The sequence below is a fragment of the Chelmon rostratus genome, chromosome 10, assembly GCF_017976325.1.
Source record: "Chelmon rostratus isolate fCheRos1 chromosome 10, fCheRos1.pri, whole genome shotgun sequence".
Lineage (NCBI taxonomy): Eukaryota > Metazoa > Chordata > Actinopteri > Chaetodontiformes > Chaetodontidae > Chelmon > Chelmon rostratus.
This window is the reverse complement of record NC_055667.1, coordinates 6,865,658-6,892,684: the sequence shown is the minus strand read 5'-3', so window position 1 is coordinate 6,892,684 and position 27,027 is coordinate 6,865,658. Positions and strand designations below refer to the sequence as shown.

The following is a 27,027-nucleotide window of genomic DNA, read 5'->3' as shown; positions in this document are numbered from 1 at the left end:
TCCTGTCTGTCACTGAGCAGAAGAGGCCGGCTGCCTGTTAGGACAAGGGCCCTTTGTGGCTGTGAGTGTGCACGCATCTGTGGAGCTCTAGTGGTTTTATGTGTGTGCTGAAGTCAAGTGAGTGCATGTGTGTTTCATCTACCTGAAGCACCCTCCCCCTGTCTCTCTCACTCTCTCTCTCGCACATGCACAAAGACACACACACACTCACAAGCACATGTGGAAAAGAAAGGTGAGTGCTGCCTATTGAGTGAGCTGATGTCTCATCAGTGAACTACATCTGGCTCAGCCAGGTTGAGGGGGGGGGGCTGGGTGCAAAAGCAGGCATCTGCGCCCCTTCCCAGTGCTGCTACATTTCATTTCCCACCCCCTCTCTCCCTCACCCTCTCATTTTCTCCGTGTAAAGTGCTGTAAGGCTGTCGGGTCTCTTTTCGCTTCTCCTCCCTCTGCAAAGCCACATCACACACATTCACACACACTCACAAACCCGCACACAAGCGTTATAGCACATGAACGCAATTAAATCTGTAACAGCAAGAAAGTGCATCCATGACATTTGCCATTATGTTCCCGCTTTCTAATAACAAACTTATGCTCATAGAATAATACAAAAGTGTCATATTATATACAACACAACACAAATTGGGGGAGACCCATTAATCTGAACTGCTAGGAGAAAGACTTTGATAGCAATTTGTAATTTTTACTAGAATACAGGAGTCGCCAGAATAAAAGCTCACTCATAGCACACTCATTGCCAGAAGTCAATTTTACTGTGATTATGTGATTCAAGCCCAGCAATGTAACTAACACTCATTTACATGTAAAATCTCACTCCAGCTTTAAAACAGATGCCTGTGTAGCCTTAACCTTCATATTAACTAGTGGTCTTTTCTATAGAAGCTTGTAAAGAACATGTTTAGTTCAGCTACAGTTTCATTTTAATTAACATTAACTAATGCAAAAATGACTAATGAATGTATTTTTTAATGTGATGATTACATGGATGATGAATGAAAAGTCTGGACAGTGGCAACAAAAGACTGGAAAAGCTGTGAAATGCTAAAAGAAAACAGCTGGTGGAACATTTCACAGATAATAAGGTTAACTGGCAACAGGTGAGTAACGTGATTGGCTGTAAAAAGAGCGTCCAGAGAGGCTGAGACTTTCTGAAGTAAATATAAGGGGGTTCACCACTCTGTGACAGACTGTGCTCGCAAATAGTGCTAAAATTAAAAAGAATAATGTTTCTCAGATACAGGCGACGTCTTTGTCAGGGAAGGTCTTACTCATTTCAGCCACACAATGCCAAACCACATTCTGCACGTATTCCAGCAGCACGGCTCCGTAGTGAAGGAGTGCAGCTGCTAAACTAACCTGCCTGCAGTCCAGACTTGTCAACCAATGAAAATGTTTGGTGCATTATAAAACATAAGATATGACAACGGAGACCCCAAACTGGAAAACATTCCACTTTCAAAATGACAGCAATCGGTCATCTCAGTTCATTCTCGGAAAGTCTCATAACTGCCAACAATTGATGAAATCAATGACAACAGTAAAACCTTTTAGCAAACCAGTCTTCATCATTTCCTACATTTTATCTCTCTTTAAATTAAACTCCTCCCCCTTTTGCTTGGGACCTCCTGGAGCTTTGTAAAGGCCCTCTTGTGTTCCCCAGACCCCAGACTGGGAACCACTGGTATACCTGGGTGTCTAAAAGAGTGAGTGAAATATTTGTTTGCCAGAGGAAACATCTACCATATCATGTACTAAACCTAATGAGGGCAGAAGTGTAAAAGAACACAGCAATTATGGTTCATTTTGATTACAAAAATGCATTTGGCATTTAGGGTCCAATTTCCCACAAATGACAAATAAGAGTGTTTGGGTCTAATTGGTGTGTTACACTCTGGTAAATGTCATCGTTCAGACACAGAGCCACATGCGGTCAGGTATGATCCCCTCAACAATAAGAGCTGGTTGTTTATTTGGACAATGTCTCCCCCCTGAGGCTGAAAATAAATTACACAGTGGAAAAAAACACCCATCTCAGCAACACATGTGACAGTAACTGTATGTAAGGATATATTTCACAGTATATATAACTGCCATTATCTCATTTTACACCAGTTTATAAACTCTATGCCATTTCATTTATAGACATACACACTTATATATATATATATAAGACACATCTGGCTGTGTGTCCAGGGTGTGCTCCGCCTCTCGCCCAGTGTCAACTGGGATTGGCTCCAGACTCCTGCGACACTGCAGGATGAGCAGTTATAGATAATGGATAGAAACTACATCACTGCATAACCTGTCTACATTAGAGTTTATTCATTTTATCATTACTGTACATCTACCACAGGATTATATTTTATTTCATGTATAATAGATTTTATTCCATTATTTTAGCTTCTGCACTATTTCATGTCTTCATGCCTGAGATTGTCATTTTTACCTGTGTGTCATTTGTTATGTGACAATGAAGAACTTGAACTTGATGTTTACTAAAGTTTTTTTGGATATGCTCACAATGGATACTGACACGGATATGCACATAATTGCTAAAATTCAAACAGATCTTTTACATCTTAATCCTTTACACTGCACAGATTTGAGATACTGACAGACTGTCTGGCAAATTATCAGCAAACTGTAAAAGCTGCAAGAGCGAAATATTTCGCCATCATCATCTCCAGAAATTCCCACAGTTCCAAAGCTCTGTTCCACACAATAGATTCAGTTCTCAACCCTTTTGCTGCTACCTGTCCCATCCCGACCGCAGCCATCTGTGAGGACTTTTTCTCCATGAAAACTGATTGCATATGATCTGATGTTTCACTGCCTGCTCTGCCATCCTTCATAACTTTCAGCCTGTGACTCTGTCCCACATACATGATGCAATCTCTCTTACACAAAGTCCACCCCTGGAGATTATTCCTACATGTTTTTTAAAGGAAGCATCAGACTCTGTAGGTCCCATAATTTCCCTTTTTATAAATATCTGTCTTGCAAATGGAATTGTCCAACCTCATCAAAAAGCCCAACCTTCACAAATCAGAACTAAACAATTTCCATCCCATCTCCAAGCTCCCATAACCGTCCAAAGAACTGGGGAAAATGGTCTTCATATAGCTCCTCTCCAATTTAGACAATAACAACATCATGGATAAATTCCAATTAGGCTTCAGGGCTCGCAATAGCACAGAATCTGCTCCTCTAAAAGTCTCAAATGACCTGCTGTTGTCTTTCATTCTTTTAGACCTCAGTGAACTTGATTCAGGGCACTGTCCTCAAGTGGTTTGCCTCCTACTTTACTGATGGGACTTTCTCTTTCTCTGTATGCTCCCTTTAGGCTCTATCACAATGTCTCTTCTCACTGTTACACTGATGACATACAAATATTGCCTCAAGGATGTGAAATGCTGGATGGCAAAAAACTGTCTCCAGTTGAACGATAACACGACAGAAGTGATTTGGTCCCCTCAACACCACAGGGAGTACAGATAGACACTTGGGGCCATTGACACCAAAACTTGGTATCTCAAGTCCCATGCAAGGAATCTTGGTGTCATCTTTGACACTAAAATTTGATCAACAGATCAACTCTGTGTGAAACTTTGCTATTTTCAGCTCAGGAACATCACTTCCATCCTCCCTCTCAGTGATATGAAGACTGTTTATATCACAGCATTAATCTCCTCTGGGCTAGTTTACAGCGACTATCTGTACCTGGACGCTGGCCAGTCCTCGTTGTATCACCTGCAGCTGGAGCTGAATGCTGCAGCGAGACTTTTAACCCTAACTGAAAAAGAGACAGCATTACACCGGTACTAGCATCCCTGCACTGTCTGTCAAACACAGGACTGATTTTAAGGGTTTTTTTATTTTTTCAAGCCAAACATGGGCCGGCACCCCTTTACATCTCAGAACTTCTCCGGCCATTCCAGCTCCAGCTCTCTTCCATCATCAGAACAATAGCTCTAAGCTGTATCACGATCGAGGGTAAGGGGAGATCATGCCTTTGCTGTAGCAGCTCCAAAGCTTTGGAATAGCCTCCAAGTTTAGCTCAAATGTTCCTCCTTCATTCATATTTTAAGACAAAACTCAATACATGTTTCCAAAGGCCTTTGGTTGCTGTTTGTGATTTTAGTATTTCAAGTAAAGTCTTCTTTTTTATATAAATTGATCTTAAAAGATTTATTATGATTCACTTGAACATTTGTCCACATATTTTGATTTGATCATTTTATAATTATCATTTATTGCTTTTATCGTCCCTTTTTGCTACTGTGCCTCTTTTTTTTGCTATTGATGTCTTTTACTCTCTTTTTGTTGTGCCATTAACTCCAGTTGTTTTTAATAAATAACTTGATAGATTGCAGTAGAAGATAATTATTTTACTGGTTATTTTTTATGGAATAAAAAAAAAGAATTTCATAGAAGTGAGTGAAAGTGTAGAAAGTGAGTAACTTGACATATGACAATAAAACCAGAATACTACATTGAAGAACTGCTGATTGAGTCAATGGAAACTTACTGACCACTGAATGCAACATTCAGGTAAAGAAGTATTAGCAGGGCTGAATTAACCCTCTTGGGGCCCTACTGTCTGTGTAGTGTGCGATAGAACAGATAACCCCCAAAATTTCTGTGTGGTTGTTTATTTTGAAATATGCAACACATAAATACAAAACTAAAATTATGAAAGTCTTAAAACTACATTTTGACACATTTTAATTAAATCTGTAGAAACCACACAGTCACATGGTGAGCCCGGGCCTCTTGGGCCCCTGGGGTTCTGTTGCCCTGGGGGAGTTGCTCAATTAGCCCCGTGTAATCCAGCCTCGATTATAGACCCTGTTCACAGCAGACATGTTGACATATCATAGCAGGAAACGCACAAAACGCAAATAATGACTCTTTTGTATTCAAGTGCCTCTGAAAGCCATGTCAGTGAGCCAAGACCCGGATGGAGTGCAGCTATAACGTTATTAATGACATCAATTCTTTGTGCTTTGAGGGCATTATCAGCGCACACTTTTCGCAACAATTTCAGGTGGTGTTAGAAGTTACTGATTTATACAAATTATGCGAGTAAAACATGAAACATGTCTCGTCTCTGGAAATATCACACGTGTATCCCTCTCTGTAATGTAGAGGAATAAAGCATAAAATATGACAAATACAAGTGTAAAGTATCAGTGTCTGAAACCTGTGCACGTCCGAGCTTCATGCGTTCAGCTCTGCGCAGGCTACTCGGCGCAGCTCGACGCTTGTGAAGTTTGCCGTATGGAGCCTGCTGGAGACGGTCCAACTCAACATAGCGATAGCTAACTACTGCCCCATGCTAGCCTGGCAGTCGTACAATGAGAGATACCCTGAAAAAGCCGAATAGCAGTTAATTGGCCGACATATTGGTATAAACACGTAAGTGTTACAAAGCGACTTTACTATCTTGCTAACAATATGCTACATGAGACAGAATAACGTTAGCACAAGCTAATGTTAGCTAAACAGAACCAGCATGATACACCTACGAAACTCTAAATTATGACCTCACCTATGCCGGTTGGACAGTTCAGTTTTGTATGAGTGGTGTAAATGCTACCTTTCTCTAGATTAATGAAATGTCTCTGTTTGGTATGTTGCTTGTTAGCAACGTTGACAATTGTGACCAACGTTAGCTAAGCAGACACGTTAGCTAGCTATAGCGTCAGCTAACAACAACATTGACCTGTGTAAGCAACTGAGGACAAATATTTTTCCCCATGTATGGTATTTTTCTTCTTTGCTGCATGTGTTTTGATAACCCAGAACGTTGCCAGAGAAAGCATTTTTCATTGTCTTCTTACAGATCAGGTCATCCAAATGGTGATCATGTCAGGCACAGCCACTGTGCTACAACAGTTTGTCAGTGGGCTGAAGAGTCGAAATGAAGATACCAGAGCAAAATCTGCCAAAGACCTGCAGCACTATGTAACTACAGAGCTCAGAGAGGTAACAGCGAAAAGACACATGGACGTAGTAGAAATCTGCCATGAGGATATCCTTCCAATACACTGTATACTGACTGAGTGTTGTTGCCTTCAAGAACTGTAGAGTGATCAGCTGTTGACACTGATTGTGAATCCACACTTCAGTTTGACTTAATATTGCCTAAAATGTGCAGGGATCAGAAATGTTTCTCCTCTACCCCTGTAGACGTTTTAGACATCTGCTTTTGTTTTTACTTTGTTATTGTTGGTGCTAGTTACTGTCACCAATCTTGTTTTTCCTACTTACTGGTTTTTGTGATGCTGGTTTTGTGCCATTCCCAGTTAAGCCAAGATGAAGCCACCACATTCTACGATGAGTTAAACCATCACATATTTGAGCTGGTATCCAGCTCTGATGTGAATGAGAAGAAAGGAGGGATTCTTGCCATTGGTAAGCTGTAAACATTGACATGCCAAATTTCAAAATGTACTTTCGTTTTTGATTTACTTAAGATCTGGTGGAATTCGTTTGAGATAAGTTACTGCCTTGGATGGATGTCATGTGAAAATGTTTATAATTGTTCCCGGAGTATGTGTCTGAAACATTATGTTCTCAATAATTTGTTTCAGTGAGTCTGATCGGAGTCGAGGGAGGCAATGCCACCAGGATCAGCCGCTTTGCCAACTACCTGCGCAACCTGCTCCCCTCCAGTGACCCTGTGGTGATGGAGATGGCCTCTAAAGCTATGGGCCACTTGTCTATGGCAGGGGACACCTTTACTGCTGAGTATGTGGAGTTTGAGGTGAAGAGGGCCCTGGAGTGGCTGGGAGCAGACAGAAATGAAGGCAGACGTCATGCTGCAGTAAGTGACTAGCAGAGAGCTGGAACTGTGTTGTTTGTTGTTGAAATACCACCACTTCTTCGCAGTGTTTATGTGTGATGGCGATGAGGGCAAAGGACAGTTTGACACAGGATTATCCCATTTGTAAAGCAGCACCAGGCACATTTGTGGCTGGTACAGCTTTCCCTGGATAGATAACTCACTCATTGCTCTTCAGGAGACAGGGTTGTTTTTTTGTCAGTAAAGGAGAACACTAGTGTCTTTTTGGGGTTTGGTACCAAACCACTCAACTTGACCTGCTGTCCTTGTCAAAATACAAATTTAACAGTTTCAAACCTAGCCTGAAATGACTGCTTTCCTGGCCAACAGACTCTCACAGTAAGAATATATGGATTTGCTTGAGTTTTTGCAGTTGTTGAACAGTAGATGTGAGCGATTCCTGAAAGTTTCTGTGACAGACTTGAACTCCGACCATGCTTATCTTCTCTGCAATTATTAACTGATGCAATGAGGAGCCTGTTATGAAAACATGAAGAACAGAGGAAATAATGCAAAAATAGAAACTGCTCAAATCAAATTAAGGCTTTTTTTTCAGACTGGAAAACTTTCAAATATGTGTACTTAGTTTTCATATGACACAAGAATAAGCCTCAGGATCTGGTCCCTCTAACAGAAAATGATCGCTGATATATCTGTAGACAGCTATCCATGCTGACTGTGAAGACATCATCAGGAGAAATGAAAACATTTGAGGCCACCAAAATAATTGCAATAAATGCTATTATTAACCTTTTATTGACCTTTAAAGTTTTGATTTGTCTGTTCATGTTTGGTTGTTCAATTTCCTGCCAGCAAAGAGAGCAAACAATCTCCACTCAACTTTCTCAGTTAGTTGAGTGGAGATGTTCTGGTTTGCAGCCTGTTTTTTTTTTTTTTTTTTGCCTAAAGTTTACTAAGACAACTAGTATAGCTCTAATTAGTAGACACTCTGTTGCCACACTATGTATACTAATAATCCAGTCATAATGTGATTAGGTCTTTTCGCTGCATTTTCCTTGACTTGAGTGTCTGATAGTGAAAGGTCAAAGATGTTCTGCTGGTGAAAAACTTTGCCTGGTCTCTTCCATTGTTACGCCATTTACAAACATTCCTCAAATATTGCTTTAGTTTGCTCTCCTTAGTGATGCATGGTTGAACATCCTCCCATTTCTACATAGTGCACTGTGTTGAAGCAAAATGTAGTAGCGACATCTTAAGGTTCCCAGTTCTCAGTTTTATTGCAGAATTCCCACAAAGACAGCTATAAGGGTGCATCACATCAGATAAACAACCTCAGGAGAGAGACAGGATTTTAACAACTTCATACAACTTGCTTAAAGAAAGGTATAAATTCTAAGGCTTGAATTGTAGAGCCCTGGAGTAATATAATTATTATAATATATTAATAACACTGAGTGAAGTGTAAAAGCACTACATTGACATGTGTATACACTACACTACAAAACAAGTCATTAAATGATAATCTGTCTTATCTAGGTGTTGGTGTTGAGGGAGCTGGCTGTCAGCGCGCCCACCTTCTTCTTTCAGCAAGTGCAGCCCTTCTTTGACAACATATTTTATGCAGTGTGGGACCCCAAGCAGGCCATCCGAGAAGGGGCTGTATCTGCCCTGCGAGCATGTCTCATCCTCACAACGCAGAGAGAGACCAAGGAAATGCAGAAACCACAGTGGTACAAAGTAAGAGTTGTTAACAAAGTATGTTTCCTCAGGGGGAAACCTTTGTCCTTTTAATAGGCAACATGAGCGTTTGTCTTTTCTGTGACAGCAAACCTTTGAGGAGGCAGAGAAAGGCTTCGATGAGACTCTGGCCAAAGAGAAAGGAATGAATCGTGATGACAGGGTCCATGGTGCTCTTCTGATCCTGAATGAGCTGGTTCGCATCAGCAGCATGGAAGGAGAGGTGAGGGCTGAATGAACTGTGGAAACATTCCCACATCTGCAAGGGGAGCATTCCTCTCACTGTCTTGTCTCTGTGACAGCGCATGCGTGAGGAGATGGAGGAGATCACACAGCAGCAGCTGGTCCATGATAAGTACTGCAAGGAGCTGATGGGATTTGGAACAAAGCCCCGCCACATCACACCCTTCACTAGCTTCCAGTCGGTGCAGCCACAGCAGTCCAACGCCCTCCTGGGCCTGCTGGGCTACAGCACGCCTCAAGGCTTCCTCACCTTCGGAGCCACACCAGTACCTGCCAAAAGCTCACTGGTGGAGAGTCGGTACTGCCGTGAGCTGATGGAGGAGCGATTCGACCAGGTAGATTTTACAGCAGAAGTCTGGCTTTTCCAAGAATTCAACAGTTGTGTTTATAACTGCTTTATCTCACAGTTACTGTGATAACAATTTCTACTACATTACTATTATTTATCAAAAAGCATAATTTTGACACTTCTTTGATGGACATTAAACTCTTCAGCTCTACACTTTTATCTGTGACTTAGCCTAGTGTTTTTGTTTTATGGCTTGCACACAGATTGTAACTAAAATACCATCTCAGTGAAAACAAAAATGCATGATTCAAAAATAGCAGAATCTGTTTACACTCTACCCCAGCCGTTCTCAATTTTGTTGCATCACCTCGTGTCTGCAGTTAAAATTGAGTTTCAATCCAAAATGAGGGCTAAGGCAAGTTGGCCATAGGTGAATAGCAGACCTCCAGTGACTGGTGCTTTTCAATCTTTGGTTTTAGTGTACAGTTTTTGTTTAGACTGCCAGAGAGGTGTTTATTGACCATAGTGTATCTTGTTGCATTGGAATGCATCACTTTAAAAAGTGTTCCTGTTATTTTGTCCACTCCTAATATAATAATTAGAGTGATTGCTTCAGTAGTGGTTAAGATGATTGTTAAGCCTCACTCTCTGACTCTCACTTTAGTCTTGGAACCATCTGTTTTAGTTGCTTCAACGAGCCGCTGATGCTGTATTTCAACTGCGTGCTCTGGCTTGTGTCTATCAACACTGCAGCACGGACATCCTGAATGTCCGGTGTTTGTATCACGCTGAAGATAATGTCATGGCACTTTTACCTGGCGTTGCTGTGATGATTGGCTGAAGAGTCCCATCTACGTTGAGGGATACCAAAAGCATGTTGAGTTGAGCCTTGCTGTACCATGTGATGGAAATGTGGGGCAAGTCTTAGATTATGTATTTAATGCAATGATGAGAACAAGTAGTCTAAAGTATGTTTGACAACAAATTAAACACAGAAGTACTATTTTATTTTTTCTGCTTTCCAGGAGGTTTATCAAGTCAAGAATCCATGACGATGACCATATACAAATTGCTTTATAGGACTAGTATGTTCTCAATAGACTCAATGACAGTCAAGGAGTTGAAAACGTATATTTCATATTAGAAATAATTCCACATAACTTCCACAACATTGCAGCAGGCTTATGAATAGATTTAGCTATATTTAATGAGGTCAGCAACACAAGGCCAGGGCTGTCCTGACCACCACATAAATCACAGTTGACAGAAGCTTTTATTATGCGTTTTGTCCAGGTGTGTCGGTGGGTGCTGAAATACAGGACCAGCAAAAACCCTCTGATCCAGATGACCATCCTCAACCTGCTTCCACGCCTGGCTGCCTTCCAGCCACATATCTTTACAGGTGGGACTAGTGAATGGTTTGACTGTAATTCAAGATCAGTTTGAATCCATCTTTCATCACTATGATTGCTGAGCTGCTTTGGTGGTTGTGAACAAGTAATGTAGAGAGATCATGCCCAATACTTTTTGGTCTCCTCTCTCCTGATATGGATAGGCTTGTGTAATAAATTGCTTGTAGTTACTCCCAGTCAGTTGATGTATGTGTTACTGTCTATACATCTGTGTTTAACTATTTGCACTGGTTGTTCCGTCCACTGTGCAGACCAGTACCTGTCAGACACTATGGGCTACCTGCTGGGCTGTCTGAAGAAGGAGAAGGAGAGGACGGCAGCTTTCCAGGCCCTGGGGCTGCTGGTAGTTGCTGTCAGGGCAGAAATCCAGCCGTACCTCTCAAAGGTCCTTGAGATCATCAAGGCTGCCCTGCCACCCAAGGACTTCGCTCACAAGTCAGTAGTTTAAAAACATGAAACCGTTTGTAGTCTCTGTGTAGAGTAAATTATATTTCTTCATAATGCATAATGAGATGTTGATATGTTTGATCTGTCATTTAACATCCTGTCTCTTTATGTTTCTCATCATTGTTGCTTGACACGTTTTAAGAACCATTCTAGTTTTGTAGTTTTTGGTAATGTTATATTGGATAAGACCCTCCTCAAGCTCTTAGGGCTAGTTTGATTCTTTCTAATGTGTAAAATGTATATTTTGGGTAGTGTCTCCTCTGTGGTAGACCTGTTTTAAAAATGAGAGTTTCCATTAGTGCATGTTTTTTCACATTCTCGTCTTCCATGCGTGCAGGAGGCAGAAGACCATGCAGGTGGATGCCACAGTGTTCACCTGTATCAGCATGCTTTCCAGAGCCATGGGTCCCAGCATCCAGCCAGACATCAAGGAGCTGCTGGAGCCGATGCTGGCTGTGGGCCTCAGGTAGGACAGAATGGGTTCACCACTAAGCTAAATAATTCAACTAACAAGGTTTTACCATTGACTGTGTTGGATTTTTGGGCTGGGTTTATAAGTAGCAGGATTTTACTCCAGAGTTCCACTTATCTAAGTATTCCACTTACTTAGTTGTTTAAAGTTACATTTGTTGATAAACTCACCAGAACATGCTTCTTTATTCTCATCTAAAGATGACCACAATATTAATATTGGGTTGTTTGTCAATTACGTCCTGCTCATCTAGTCCTGCACTGACGGCGGTGCTGTACGACCTGAGCCGTCAAATCCCCCAGTTGAAGAAGGACATCCAGGACGGTCTGCTGAAGATGCTTTCTCTGGTGTTGATGCATAAGCCGCTGCGTCACCCCGGCATGCCCAAAGGCCTTGCTCACCAGCTGGCCTCTCCAAGCCTCACAAACATCCCCGAGGCCAGTGATGTAGGCAGCATCACGCTGGCCCTGCGCACACTGGGAAGCTTTGAGTTTGAAGGCAAGAACCTTCAGACACAGTTTTAAAGCAGGGCTGTTTCATTTTCAGCTAAAGAAAATCCACACAGTGAAAGACATGCACAGATCTCCAGTTCTGTTCTAATGCTCCAAACTCCATTCAGCTTAAATTTGCTTCTGTCAGAAAAGAAAAATCATTTTCAAGTGTAGGCAGTGGAATTACAGCTTTCAAAAATTATGGCGCATGAAATAACTGATGGAAGTAATGCCTCGGTGCTTCACACTGCAAATTTGGTGAAGTTAGAAAAAGTGTGGTTTTAAATTGAAGACATAAACCATTAGATGCAGCATGTGCTCTCCCCACAAGGGTGGGAGAGCACATGCTCTGTAAGAAAACATTAAGTGAACTGCAGAAATGTCTGGAGCAGTTGTGTTGACGCACTGGACCCATACAGCTGTAGAAAGCCTACCCCTGAATCAAAATACTACATATTCCTAGACACTTGTCATTTGTTTTAAATTACTCCCCTTTCAAGTTGAGTTATTGCCTTATATTTTTAGGGTGGAACAAGATTTGTGTTTATTACAAGTATTGTTGAAATATGCTAAGCTGCTTTGATGCTTTGGGTTGGATGTTTTGAAGGGAAATTCAGTTCAGTTGGGGGATGAAAATACTCAGTCACCATGGTTACTTAATAGTTTCTAGGCTTGTGCTGCATACAGCAGCCTGTGGTGAAACAATTACATCTCATGTTGTCATCCTGTAGTGGACGATGGGGTGGGTTTGCATTTTGGTGCTGCAGAAACAAGTCATTGCTGATCTATTTTTTTTTTACGTGGATTCAAAAATGCATCTCCCAGTTCATGGATCATTGTAACGCTTTGTTCTATCACCAGGACACTCCCTCACCCAGTTTGTGCGCCACTGTGCTGATCACTTCCTGAACAGCGAACATAAGGAAATCCGGATGGAGGCAGCTCGGACCTGCTCACGCCTCCTTACGCCCTCCATCCATCTGATCAGCGGCCATGTTGTCAGCCAGACCGCTGTGCAGGTTGTTGCAGATGTGCTCAGCAAGCTGCTTGTTGTTGGCATCACCGACCCAGGTAAAGGGGGAGGAACGGAGTACTAATATCATGTGGATTTATGGAGTATTGTTTTTATTTTAATTGATTATCATGTATCATGGCCTCTGTAAAATATTATAACAGAATTCAGCAAAAATCAATGATTGATTAAAACAAATATCACTTTTGACGTGTCAATACACACCTGTTTTAATGACCCGTGACGATAAGAGAGGTGACTTGTCTGACTTTTTCTTGTCCCTGTTCTCTTGCAGATCCAGACATTCGGTACTGTGTGCTGGCATCTCTTGATGAGCGTTTTGATGCTCACCTTGCCCAGGCTGAGAACTTGCAGGCCCTGTTTGTTGCACTGAACGATGAGGTGTTTGAGATCCGAGAGCTGGCCATCTGCACAATCGGACGCCTCAGCAGCATGAACCCTGCCTTTGTCATGCCCTTCCTACGCAAGATGCTCATCCAGGTAGGAAAAGCACAGCAGATAGCACACTACGTGTAGTTTCATGATTTACTGTGTTGAAGGTCCTATATGGATTTTTTTCTTTACCATTTGGGTGAGTTTGCTCCTGAATTGTTAAACTGAAAACATTATTGGTACACTGACATGCCCACAGAGGCCAATGCAATGTTTAACAGCTGACAGGTTTTAGTTATTGAAGTTCAGGGCAGGGCTTCAGTCTATCCAGTCCACAGGTTATGCGAGCATAGCTTCGTATCAACATGGACATGGAGGAAAAAATGTCTTGGCTAAAAGCTCATGCCATCCTGATAATTTGAAATATGCTAAAATCACTGAAAAAATCCACAGAGGGGCATTGAGTCAAATGAAAGATAGAGCTTTTTTTCTTTTTCTTTTTTTGATGTTTCTACTTTTTAGCCCACTGTCAAAATTAAATCAATTGAAGAGGTTCTTGAGTAGATGAAATCATTAAAACATTCTGTCCAAGACATTGGTGAAAGTTTTTTCATAAATGAATATGGTTTCCAGTTTGGTTATTCCAATAAATGAGACGATGTTAAATAGAAATGCAATGTATATATTTTTATTTAGATCCTTGCCATCAGATACATTTATCAATGCCTGCTTGTTTTTCTTGAAAAGGTCATTTGTTGTCTGTTGTTTCAATGGGACACCATTAGAGGGCAGCAAAGGCCATGGTATTATACACAGCTTAGCACCCCATTCCTGTATAATACCTAGTAAAGGTTTTCATCATGGTGTTACCTCCATCATACAATTATGTATACTGTGAATTAAGCTCATTAAGATTTGCTTAAGATATAGAAGTGTGGGTGTGTTATACTTTTTTTTTTTTTTTAATTTGTTGCAGATCTTGACAGAGTTGGAGCACAGTGGTGTCGGCAGGAACAAAGAGCAAAGTGCTCGTATGCTTGGTCACCTGGTCTCCAACGCCCCTCGTCTCATACGGCCATATATGGAGCCCATCCTCAAGGTACAACTCTGCTAGTTTGCAATTGTGAAGGTGTATGCGTGTAAACCAGGCTGTTACTTGAGAGGAACATGGGTACTCAGCAGACTGTCTCTGAATAAGTAAAAGCATAAAGCTGAACTCTACAGATTTTACACATTGAAGTCCATTTATGGGTCTTGGAGAGTACGTCTGCATATGTGAAAAAAGTTGGATGAAGCCTTTTGTTCCCTCAAAGGGAGCATGCAATGCTAAATCCATGGAGGACTCTTTCCAGTCCATTACAGTCTTTTCCGAAGTATTCAGACTTTTTTTCTGATTATGAAATGTAAGGGGAGTCGTGGGGTTTGGTAGGTTAATTGATTCTGCTACCTTTTACTTTTGCAGGCTCTTATCCTCAAGCTGAAAGACCCAGACCCCAACCCTGGAGTGGTCATTAGTGTCCTTGCAACCATCGGCGAGTTGGCTCAGGTAAGGCTGGATTTAATGTTTTAATTGAACTTGAAGTTCTGTGGGACAGTCTTAGCCTGTGTTTCATATTGATTCTCTTCCAAATAAATCTGAGCAGAGTTGTTTGCTGTGCTCACTCCTGTGCATATTATTACATTTTTGAGTCTCTCACTTTAACAACTTCAAAACTTGTCCTTTTCTGAGGTGGAAAGTACAGGTCAGAGCCCCACCCAAGACTTTGTGCGTTACTCTATCCTATCCAGGTTGTTCAGCAGCCCCTGCAGAAGAGTCAGGAAAGCCCAGTTAAAGGCAGGCAGAGTTTGTGGTGGTTCAGACAGAGTGCAGGAGATGCTCAGGTAGACCATGTGTTCAGGGTTGACTCAGTGCAGGAAGAGGCTGATACCCAGCTGCTCAAGCTGTATACACGCCCCTATGTGTAGATTTGCAAATGTCTGATTTTGGTGGCTCGTATTGGGAATATCAAAAAACACATTTTAGTAAATGTTGCATCTCTCCTACACCAACGGATCTGACCAGGGACAAAGATGAATGGACTGAAAGCACAGAAAAATTTCCATCAGAATAATTTGACAAATGCTGTAATAACGTCTAAAATCTGCACATAAGGGCGATTTTTGATATGGTCAGCTTGATTGGGATCACTAGCCTTTTTAATGTAAAAATTATTCAGTCCCTTTTAGAGTTCAGAAGGTCTTAGTGACAGAAAATTGGACAGATTATGAGACTTGCTCAGTTTTGATTGGTTCTCCTGTGTCTACCCTGTCAGGTGAGTGGCCTGGAAATGAGGAAGTGGATGGACGAACTTTTTCCAATCATCATGGACATGCTACAGGACTCCTCCTCATTGGCCAAACGACAGGTATGTCCTGAAAATGAGTATCTGCTTCATCTGGTTCTAATTTATTTCGTCATTTCTCCTCAGCATGACTCCAAGTTCTGAAAAATATTTATTTCTTCAGTACAGTAAATACATGTCTCCTTTAGTAAACATAACTGGATAGAATTTCTGGAAACATTTGAAGTCACTCAGAAAGCATTTTGAGAGCATTGTGCTTCTGGTACTTCCAGTTTAAATAGGAGCTAACGATAGGGTGGGATCATTCAAAAGTATCAACCAATGGCTTATCAATAGGGCAATGAAAATTATCTTGAATTGATGGCAGGGGTAAGCAGACAAGATTAATAGCTGGAATTATTATTTACACCTGGTGATAAGTAACTTTTGTAGCATTTTATTACAAAGATAGTTAGATGACATTGCAAAGAAAAGTACACCTGAAACATTGTGCTTTATCAGTGGCATTGTTCAAAGAGAATCTGCATCTGACTTTCCACCAGGTGGCGCTGTGGACATTGGGCCAGCAGGTGGCTAGTACAGGTTATGTCGTGGAGCCCTACCGCAAGTACCCCTCCCTTCTGGAGGTGCTGCTCAACTTCCTCAAAACAGAACAAAACCAGGGCATCAGGAGAGAGGTATGGACCGGTGCTTCCATCTTGGCTCCTAACCCTTCGTCCCCACAGTTTACTTAGCAGCAACGTGAACCTAACTCTGTCGTCAAGTGACTCATTATGAGGCCAGAAACCCTACCTGTCAACATATACTAAACAAATGAAGGTCTATATGGATGTATTGACTTTGACTGGTGAATTATAATCACATGAACACATACAGTATGAGGCTATGCACATTTTCCAAATCATAGTTACGAGCATGGAACTTTTTCCTAAGTCTTGAGTTGTGATGTAAGCGATAATTGTCAAAGTTTCTTCCCTCGCCTGTTACATTACATGGGTCTCAGAGAGACCTTTGTCACTGTGTATGGTGGGTGGCATGAGGCCATGGTCCTGGGATCCACGCTAATAAATTCTAAATCTGGTTCGGCGTAGTCTAGGTTGACTATTTATTCTGCTGTATACTTTTGTACTTTGTTATGAATATCCTTTTTTTTGAATGCTTCAACCATGATCTTAGATATGTTTCTAAACATTGGTAGTTGAATCAAAGTCAAGTATCAATGAAGATTTCTGTACTACAATCAATCAAAATTTAGTGGAGGATTGCCATCTGTGTGTGTACTGTGCATTTCCAACAGGCCATCCGTGTGCTGGGTCTCCTTGGAGCTCTGGACCCCTACAAGCACAAAGTGAACATTGGCATGATTGACCAGTCACGAGATGCCTCCGCTGTCAGTCTCTCCGAGTCCAAGTCCAGTCAGGACTCAGGTAGGCCTGCGATCAGCATTACCAATCACAGTTTTGGGAACAATTTTAGTTGTAATTTTTCACCAAGAGTCCAAATATGGATGAGTTTAAAGTTTTATTTTTGTTCCTCAAAGTTACAGCAGTATTAAATTCTCAGTGCAGCAGCTGGAAAGTCTCTAAATCAACATGAACCTTTTTTAAATCTCACTGTGTGGGTTGGTCCATTGGGAACCCTAGGGTTTGTGTGTGTGTGAGTGTGCGAGTGAGAGAGAGAGAGAGCCTGATGGATAGTGTTGTAAAGCGTCTATATATAAAGGACCTGGTGTTATTGTGGCTTTGGACTTCCAACATTCATCATAATGAATATGATGACTTTTTTTTCATGGTTTATATCAGTCTCTTGTTTAGGTAGTAATTTAAATGAAACGTTCTCACTAAGGCATGGCCTGTATCAGCCTTTCTGACACCTTTCAACTCTAAACCTCTCCAGAAGCGGTGAGAGGTGATTAGATATGTTTGTACACTATAAAAAACAGATATAGTGTGTCTCTACATAAATACAACCAATCAGATCACTACCAGGAAGTGCACAAATCTGGCAACAGGCCTACACAGTAACTCACTTCTTAAAGATAGACTGTAAAGGTCACAAAACTTATGAAGTGACAGTTTGCATTTTAAAAGATGCATGTAAATGTCATTCAGAAAAGGCATCTGGGATGTGAAACAAGGCATATTTGCTTCATCAGTTCTCCTGCAACATTCAGATTGATAAAATGCCAGCTAAAAGATTGCATCCATTTTTGTCACACTAATGAATAATTTAGTGATGCAAAACAGCTGATGTGAATAGAAAAGAGGGTCACAGATTATACATTTGATAAAACAGCTGTTCATAGCGATATGAGGTGTTTCACACTTCACTGGATAGATATTTTAACCATTTGTGCAGGTGTGATCTTCATAAATGGTTGCATATTTAAATGTGAATGTGCACACAGAATCCTCTCCATTAGTCACAAGTCAGTTCTGTGGAAAGAACTGTGAGTAAAGCACACCTTTGCAACCTTTCAGCACAATCTTTCTTTCGTTAGAATATGATCCCTCTAGAGAGGAACTGATTTCATCTTCAATTATCTGAATTGCTGAGTCTGGCTCACATAAACCAGTGATATTCTGTCTGGCCTAAAGCACTTATAATTATCCTGTACAGCTTCGCTCTTTTACATTTCATAAATCTACAGCTAATTAGAAATGTAGCTCAGTGTCTGTGCACTCAAGACAAAACGCAATTTTTAGACATTTTTTGTTGCTGCTGCATTTGAAAAGTCAGCAGCAACTATGGCATTAGGTGTTCGATCTGTTGGAGCCTTCGACCTTGTGGATCAAATTTCTGGCTTCGGTCTGACCTACAGCTTTCTTAACCACCTTCAGAATGAGGGTTCAGTTCAGACGGAAATATAACTGCTACAAATGGCGTGGGATCTTTTAGAGGAGAGAGATTTAATTTAAGGTGACCCACTTTAGACAGACAACTCTTCAAGCATCTGTTTGATAGACTAATAATGAATGATTGGCATCACTGTTTTTTTTTCCGTGGGTTGATTACTGATGTAGTCAATATATGCTTAAATGTATAACCACATCAGCTAAATTATTCATTGTCCTATTGCACACTGATGTATAATTTTTTTCTATTGCTGTCTTAGTCTATTTTGTCAATATGTTTGATGAGAAATTATGAGCTGTTTGCACCTGAAAGAAACCTCAGAGGCATTTTCTTACCCTGGCATTTTCTCTCCAGAGAGATATATTCATATGAAAATACTGTAATTGCTTAGTTATACCAGGTTACACATCTGGGTTATATTCTTTCCCAGCACCCTTCTTTCTCCCCTGACTTTCACCCGCTATATTAAGTGCTAGACACCCATAGCAAAAAACACTGACTCAGGTTGTTTTGGCTCTTAATGTACTGTAAGTAAGGGTATCCATATCCATGAGGATTTATCTTCTGTTGACTGCGATTCTAACTACAGAAACTCTCATAGTAATTCAAGAGGTTTTGACATTCTTTATGATGGATACTGTCAGTGAAAGGCCATCATCCTCTGGAGATCTTGAAAATTCATAACAGTGACAATAAAAGATGCTCGTCTGTCTGTCGTCATGTGCATTGTGTATGGAGAATGCAGGTCTCCACTTGTCTGCTCCAGTCATGTGTCTCAGAATGTGACCTTGGACAGTACGGTAATAGTTTTACCAGTTTGTTCTTCAGCGAAATGGACTGTGACCAGAATTGGAGGCTGTACATCTGTTGGCAGATTTGTCAGGGTGAGCGTCTGGAGCATGAGCAACATTTGACAGCATGTTTTTGTTATGTGGGAGGTCAGTGGCTAGAACCATCTCCTCACCTGACTTCAAACAAGACCAAGCACATCACTACAAGACATCAGGGTCATAAAACTGATGAAACAGTGTGTATTCCCTCATAGTGCATTGCTGTATGTACATCTGTTGTTATGGCTTTTCCTGTAGAGCCGAAGCCTGAATTACTGCAGTCCTGCTGCCTCACTTAGCTACACTGGTATCTGCTTGTGGGCTGTACAGGTACACGTGAACCTAAAGTTTTGCTTCTGGTTCTCATGATAAATCACTGTCATTTATCTTGACTCGGTGAAGGCTGGAATACTAAAAGATCCAAAAGCAAAGCTACCCTCTTTAGCCTGCAATCTCTCTGCCAATCTGTTATGTCTGCAGTCCAGAGTCTTAAGGAAGACAACTGGAGCAGCTGAAACTGTACTCCTGCAGAAGGCCTGTGAAACGCTGAATACCAGACGTCTGTGTTCTCAGATGCCTTGTAAAACTCAATAGCTCTCCAAAGATAAATGGACAGACTGACCTCATTTACATAGCCTGTCACAAAAAAACAGTAACAAAACTACTTACTTAAATGAAAAATGCATTATAAATGCTAAAAAAGACCATCACTGTTGATTGCTTTACAAAAAAAACCCCAAAACAAAACAATTGCACTCTCTAATGCCGGGCATAACTGCTGAAATCCTGGTGTGGCGCCTCAGATTTTCCTGCACCTGAAGCCCAATCACATGGATATCCTAAATGTTAGGCTAAAGGTGAGAATTACTGGGTGTTCAGATCAAAAATGGCACTCTTTAAAGGAAACTGGTGCATTGATTGCAGTTCTCATGAGAAGACGAAATACAATGCAGGAGGGCCATTTTGAGTTGTACGTTATATTCATGAGTTTGAAGGTTTATCAGACACAATACCCCACACAACATTTGTGTCATTTATTTTGGAAAAAAAAGTTAAACATTCAACAGTGGCTTATAATCTTACTGTGACAGTTAAGGCACCCAAATCCTGTCATGTTGTCATTAAGAAAAAATAAATGGCAAATGTCAGTAATCACCCATTGTAAGACTCTTGACTTGTTGATTATTCCTGAACTGCAGCTTGTGCTCGTTTATATCGGTTAGCACACAGACTGACTAACACGCCCACACGATTGCTGCAGAGCTCAAAGACTTTGAGATAATGCATGAATCCTGGCTTGATTACACTGAGTATGGTCACATTTCTGCAGAAATAGACACTCTTATACCATTAGTTATTGCTTTGGTCTGAGGCTGCCTGAACGCTGTTGGGGCACAGAGGACGGAACCACGATTGGAGACGTTTGACTTTTGTGCTGTGGTTTCAGTGTCTGTTTCAGAACCATTGCACCACTAATATCCTTTCTCAGCCATGACTTTAACTCACCTTACCAAAACTTATGTAACTGCTTTAACCAGTATCATTGTCCATTACCTCATAATTACCAAACAAGATTGAAAATAGCCAAAAAGAGAAACCGCACTGTTGGCGGTTTATTTTTCCATAGTTGTACTTGGGGTTTAAACAACTGAACACAAAGAGCACAGTTATCAACTACTCCAGACAAGCTTCATTTTATATAAAAAAAGAAATCCTGATTTGATTTGTTGTCCAATGCTACAATATAGGCCGGTGCCAGGACTGACAAGTGGCCAGCAGCAACAGGCCAACAATATCAGCTCTCCTCTCCCATCAGCCCATTATTGCTGTCAGACTTTATTGCCAGCACTAGAAGCATTTTCAGCTGCATGTACTGTGAAGTAGGTGTTGATTTGGATTGAATGGAGGGGGAGGGTGTCTGGGATAAAATAAATCATCATTGATGTACTCAAACTTACACACTGGAGAGTTATTGCCTGAATAATGTTCTTTGAGTGTCATAACAGCGTAGCCATCTGTCCTACATAGTCACAAGGGTTGGGCGGATGAAGTTATAGTTGGATTTGGATTTATAGTTGCAAAATAAGCTCCAATACTTGTGATGGTGTGATCACATTTGGAAAAGGCAGAAGTAGTTTAAATGGACAGCTGTTGTGCTTAAAAATTGAGCTAGAAGCATTGTTTTGCTATCTAAAGGAAAAAAAAGAGTTTTTCCTCACTACCAAAAATCAAACAACCAGTTCTTTTTAATACAAGGCTTACACTAGACAGTAACTTCTGTTAAGTCGTTATTATTTTCCAAGCATGTCACAGGGTTAACGGGTGTTTCACATCTCTAGTGCTTGTGTTTTCTATTATGATTGGTTGAACAACACAGCAGACTTCACTCAAACAAAATGCAGAAATTCCATCCTTAACTCATAGTGTTTAGTTAGTTATATTATTTTTTTCTCAAATGTTTAGGGTGGGAGAAGTACAGATTGGGTTTTCTTATCCAGAAACAAATTAATTCTTCCTATTGTATTAAAGATTTTTATGCTGTATTCAATTTGGATAAGGACTGTCTGAATGCATCATTTAAAAGTTGTGTCTTTAGAATTTTAGCAAAAGAAGCTGCATTTCTCTGCACCGTGTCCTTTAGATGTTACCACTTGTTGGGAAATGCGGATTTCAAAGAAAACAACTCCTGAGTATATATCTTGTGCATATTTGCATATTAATTTGTAGCAAAAACCTCTATTTTCTTACAGCGGACTACAGCACCAGTGAGATGCTAGTGAACATGGGCAACCTTCCCCTGGATGAGTTTTACCCTGCCGTGGCAATAGTCACCCTGATGCGCATCCTTAGAGACCCTTCACTATCCAACCACCATACTATGGTGGTCCAGGCTGTCACCTTCATCTTTAAGTCTCTGGGCCTGAAGTGTGTCCAGTTTCTGCCTCAGGTCATGCCCACTTTCCTCAATGTCATCCGGGTCTGTGATGCCAGTATACGAGAGGTAAGTAGCACTACAAATAAGAAGAAAGCTGCTGCCTGGTTGTTTGGCAATCTGTTCACCTCTACTTAATATATATCATTAATTATAGAAAGTAACTGATATATTAATAATATCAGTTACTTTCACGGCAAATCTCTCACTTTTTTTTCTGTCCTCTTTTTGTTCTCCAGTTCCTCTTCCAGCAGATGGGAATGGTGGTGTGCTTTGTGAAGATCCACATCCGCCCCTACATGGATGATATCTTCACCCTCATCAGAGTGAGTGACTGTGTCAACACAACACCCCCCCGCCCACCCCCCCACACTGATCATCCAGCCCCTCTTATTTTCCTGTGAGTCAGGCAAACAGCTGCAAACTCTTAATTGCGCTCAGTTGTGCTCGCCACCATCCTCATTAGGGGTAATGTGTTCAGGGCCCCTGGATGAAGTCTTTCCCCATGTCACACAGCAGTACACATCGTGTGGTGTGGTACTTAACTAACTAGATTAAAGAGGCTGTGGTACTGGGAGAATGAGAAAATCATGTTATTTGTATATGGATGCTGTTCTCTTTCCTCTCCCCTTCGGTCTGGCTCATTGTTTAAAATGACACTTTCTAACAACAGTACGTTTCCACTTACGTTGTCTGATTCATTCTTAAGAGGAAACTGGTGAGACCTCCTGACATTCCCCCTTATCACATGATGTGGAACAACTGCTAAAGCTATAGCCCTTGCACTTGCACAAACACAGTTGTCTAGCACATAATCATATAACAGAGCACATAATATCGTATGACTGTCCTTGTATCGGAATCTTCGTAACACTGTTACCGACACTTTTGCAATGGCCGTAACTCCTTCTTGAGAAAAGTAATTGAGAGAGCTGGACCGCTGCACCTCGAGTCCCTCTGAGTTAATAAATGGCGGGCGAAACAAAGAATCTATTCATTTTTTTCTCCGGCTCAGCTCCTGCATCCAGATGAGGGGGCTGGAATAGCCATTCAGGATGTACACTCACTTGCTCTCTAGTCAGCTGCCACGGGCAGGGAAAGCAGGAAGTTGGGGGCTGCTTGAGACCTCTGGTCCCTGACAAAACACCTCTGCAGATCTCACAGCTGAAGCCCATTGACTGATTGACATATTGCGTGACTCCAAGTCTTTCACCTTAACTCCAATTGCTATTATCTCTAATGTACACAGTCACTATGCCCAGATTTTTCAAAACAGTGTCATAAGCCTCACAAAGACATGATGTCAGTCCCAGTTGACAGGAAATTTTCTCCATTCCTTGCCATCTAGTATCGTGATGCTCCCTCTATGCCTCTGGCCCGTCAAAGTTTCGTATTTTTCAGCGGGAAATCTGTCCAGAAGTCTCTCTCACACTCACGCTCATCGATGGAAACACATTTTGACCCAATTCCTCAGACCCACACAAACCCTCAGAACTATACGAGAGCAGGGTGGATGAGGTCGTGCTTTGTGCTAAGTGCTTTGGATGTACCCTCTGAATATTGTAAAAATTTATTTTCAGAAGTTGGACACGTTTTGATTTAGGTCACTCTTATTTAGGACAAACGCATTAACTACTGCAACGGTCACATCTGCCTGTCAGCTTAGGCGTTATTAGTTTTGTAGATCACACTGTACACTTCAGGACAGTTTTGGCCTCTATGTAGTCCGACCTGCTAATATTATTTAACTGTTGTTCAGTAAGATGATTAACTCATTCTTGTCAACATGTAATATTAGAGCTTGGAGAGTGAATGATCATAGTCTGAAATTCTGTAGTGTGCATTTGCCTGATGGTATTTTCCTTTTAGATCCTTTTAGACCTGTATAGTATATTTTAGCCTGTGTGCTATGCAAAGCAAGGACAGTGTTCCTTCAGTTTTTGAAGAAATACCTCATATCATGCTATGCTAATCCATGCCAACTTGTGATTTTGTGACCTGCAGGAGTACTGGACACCAAACAACCCCATGCAAAACACCATCATCCTTCTGATCGAGCAGATTGTGGTGGCGCTTGGTGGAGAGTTCAAGCTCTACCTGCCTCAACTTATCCCACACATGTTGCGTGTCTTCATGCACGACAACAGCACCGGGCGCAGTGTTACCATGAAGGTGAGTGCAACGTGGTGCAGTTTAGATGACAAAACCACCAACCCTGCTGCGCGGTTAAAGGCCCACACCTGGCTGAAGGAATGTATGTCATTATTTTCCATGAACACAAAAATACAAATTGTGGTAAAAGTGTATACCGAAAGGCATCCCAACCACCAGAGTTCAAAGAAAAAGCAGCTCTCACTCCTAAATTGATTCACAGGACTTCATTTTTTTTCTTTACATCTACAAGTCTAATTTATACCATCAGAATAATTACAGGTTGAGGCTTCAACTGTGATGCATGGAAATTCAACATGTCAGAACTGCAGATGAGACTACATTTCAACAACTTCTATGGAAATTCAATTATTGCAGCGGCAAAACTTACAGAATTCCTCAGGGACGAATAAGGAATATAAACATAAAAAATAATAATTGAAAAAATCAAAAACATTAAAGATTTGACAATCTGAGAGGTTACAGAAGTGAATCCAGTAAGGCTGGAATTGAAATTGTGGTCAAACAGCTGGAACAAGCTTTGAAAATAAAAAGTGCTTTCAGAGCCCTCAGCAGAGGCTTAACAAACATAAAATACTGCTCGGAAACAGGTTCATGCTGCCGCAAACTCTTACTCAGCAGATTGCAGAGAAATAGCTGAAATAAAAAGAAATTGAGTCATTTGAAAATACTTACAATAAAAACAGAGCCGACTGCCTGCTGTGGCTCAGTGCATGAGCAGTATCATCACTAGAGAGACCTCGGTGTGTGTACTTTTTAATGATGCACTCCAGCATATTACGTCAAGTTCCAAGTCCTCGAGCAATGCAACATTTTCCATTTTGTGCAGTTACTGTCACTTCCCTTTACATAATTTACCCTGAGTTCGAACCTTATTTTAACTCTTGCTTTCCAGTTCACATGGATTTGAATTATTCAGTCCTGCCTAAATCAAATGATGATGCGCTGAGAAAACCTATAGTAGCCTGGCATCTATATTCTAAATATGGACAGAGACTGTCAGCATGTTTTCATGCGTATTTCTTACTGTTTGCAATTCTTTTGGATTCTATTTACAGTTTTTCCTCTATTTTGTGCATCTTACTTTTAGTATAATTATTTGAGTCTTAACTAATTACATTGAATAATCTGTTAGAACTGATCAGTCATGCAGTCATTCTATTAACAAAAAAGCTAACGTTTGAATATTGACTTGAGATTTAAAGGTACGGTGTGTTTCTTTTGACAACCGTTAGCGACATGGAGCAGTGTTTTTAAGAGTGGGCCCCTGTATGAGCACAAGCTCGCAGGCCATACAATGCACATTCCTGATGACAGCGTAAAGCTATTCCAAGTATTAGTAGTTTGTGGCAATAATGCTTAAAGATGCAGCCATGCGCCTGTAACAGCAGGGGAGAAGACTGCTAGCTAGCTAGCTAACATGGATATAAACAATGCAGGTTCTAAAATATGTACAAAACCAGTTTTCAGATTTTTTGTGAGGAAAGGCATTCAGCAGGCATGTTAGGCCACAACAAAGCACTCAGTGTGTTTTAAAACTGAATTTAAACGTAATCTTTTAAAAATCTGAGCATCATTCTGAATCATTCATTTCCATGTGGAATGGGGGGCTTTGCTCAGTTCAGTCTGATTGACTTTGACACATGAAATTGTGAGACTCTCCAATGTTGAACGAGTTTGAGAGATGGGATGGGATGCTGTGTGGCTGCAGTGGGTTCGGTACAGTGACAAAGGCTGATGAGAGTAAAAGGTGTCATAAAATGCTGTATAGGGAACAAGTTTGTGGACTGCTGCTAGCTTTTGGCCACACCACGCAAGTAAATTTTGCCTGTTGGATTTTGGTCTGACTGTGCGGTAAGGATTCACCAAGCAGAACTAACCCTGTTAAAAAGGAAGATGTATAGGAAGATTAAAAATTGCTGAGCTTGTAGTTGGATTATGATGAGCCCTTACTAAAATAGCTAGAACTAAAGGGAGCTGTAATATAGAAGAGTTAAAGTTAAGCCCCCTTAATTAATAATGGCAGTGAAGCAATAGAATGTATGTCCCAGTATAGCATGACCCTAAATAATGTCTTATGTAACTTTGTTTTTTTGTTAAGTCTGAGTTGACCACCCGTTTCCGTAGACATTGGACAGCTGTAGTGATTGATGGGGAAAAAGTGACATCTTGTGTGTGATATATCTGGTGGAGAAAGCCCACTAATTAGATTGAAAAGATCGTATGTCAGATTTGAGTTGTTATTTGAGTAGATAACTTAATTTTCCTAGGATTACCAAGTGTCTTTAAAATGTCCTCCCATCACTCCACACACTGTCAGAAGGCACAGGAGCTCAGCACACAGTTGACTTATTGGGGTGCTGTTTTCTGTTTGCGGTTTCCATCGATATCCATCAAGACCGTTCAGGTCCAAGCCATTCACTTGTAACACAGCAGTTCAAAGACAGCATAGATGTGTAGCTGACACGCTCTCCTGTTTCAGCAGCCGCTGCCAGTAGTTGTTGGGTTTTCCCTCAGACCTTAAATCATGGTTTGGGCACAGAGCACAAAGACAGAATCTCAAGAAGCAC

At 41.1% G+C, this 27,027-nt stretch overlaps 1 protein-coding gene across 1 annotated transcript in view; it reads left to right on the top strand.

The window, feature by feature from the left end:
* Positions 1-5,315: 5,315 nt before the first annotated feature.
* mtor (mechanistic target of rapamycin kinase) overlaps positions 5,316-27,027 on the top strand; it is an 82,348-nt gene continuing 60,636 nt past the window's right edge. The window contains exons 1-21 of the mRNA XM_041945081.1: positions 5,316-5,439; positions 5,867-6,009; positions 6,330-6,438; positions 6,618-6,850; positions 8,366-8,566; positions 8,655-8,789; positions 8,869-9,144; positions 10,392-10,500; positions 10,762-10,945; positions 11,295-11,423; positions 11,683-11,927; positions 12,782-12,991; positions 13,228-13,433; positions 14,302-14,424; positions 14,788-14,871; positions 15,638-15,730; positions 16,210-16,344; positions 16,965-17,094; positions 22,104-22,354; positions 22,525-22,611; positions 24,290-24,457. Coding sequence (XP_041801015.1) covers positions 5,881-6,009; positions 6,330-6,438; positions 6,618-6,850; positions 8,366-8,566; positions 8,655-8,789; positions 8,869-9,144; positions 10,392-10,500; positions 10,762-10,945; positions 11,295-11,423; positions 11,683-11,927; positions 12,782-12,991; positions 13,228-13,433; positions 14,302-14,424; positions 14,788-14,871; positions 15,638-15,730; positions 16,210-16,344; positions 16,965-17,094; positions 22,104-22,354; positions 22,525-22,611; positions 24,290-24,457 — 3,237 coding nt within the window. The 5' untranslated portion in view covers positions 5,316-5,439; positions 5,867-5,880. The remainder of the gene's footprint in view (positions 5,440-5,866; positions 6,010-6,329; positions 6,439-6,617; positions 6,851-8,365; positions 8,567-8,654; positions 8,790-8,868; positions 9,145-10,391; positions 10,501-10,761; positions 10,946-11,294; positions 11,424-11,682; positions 11,928-12,781; positions 12,992-13,227; positions 13,434-14,301; positions 14,425-14,787; positions 14,872-15,637; positions 15,731-16,209; positions 16,345-16,964; positions 17,095-22,103; positions 22,355-22,524; positions 22,612-24,289; positions 24,458-27,027) is intronic.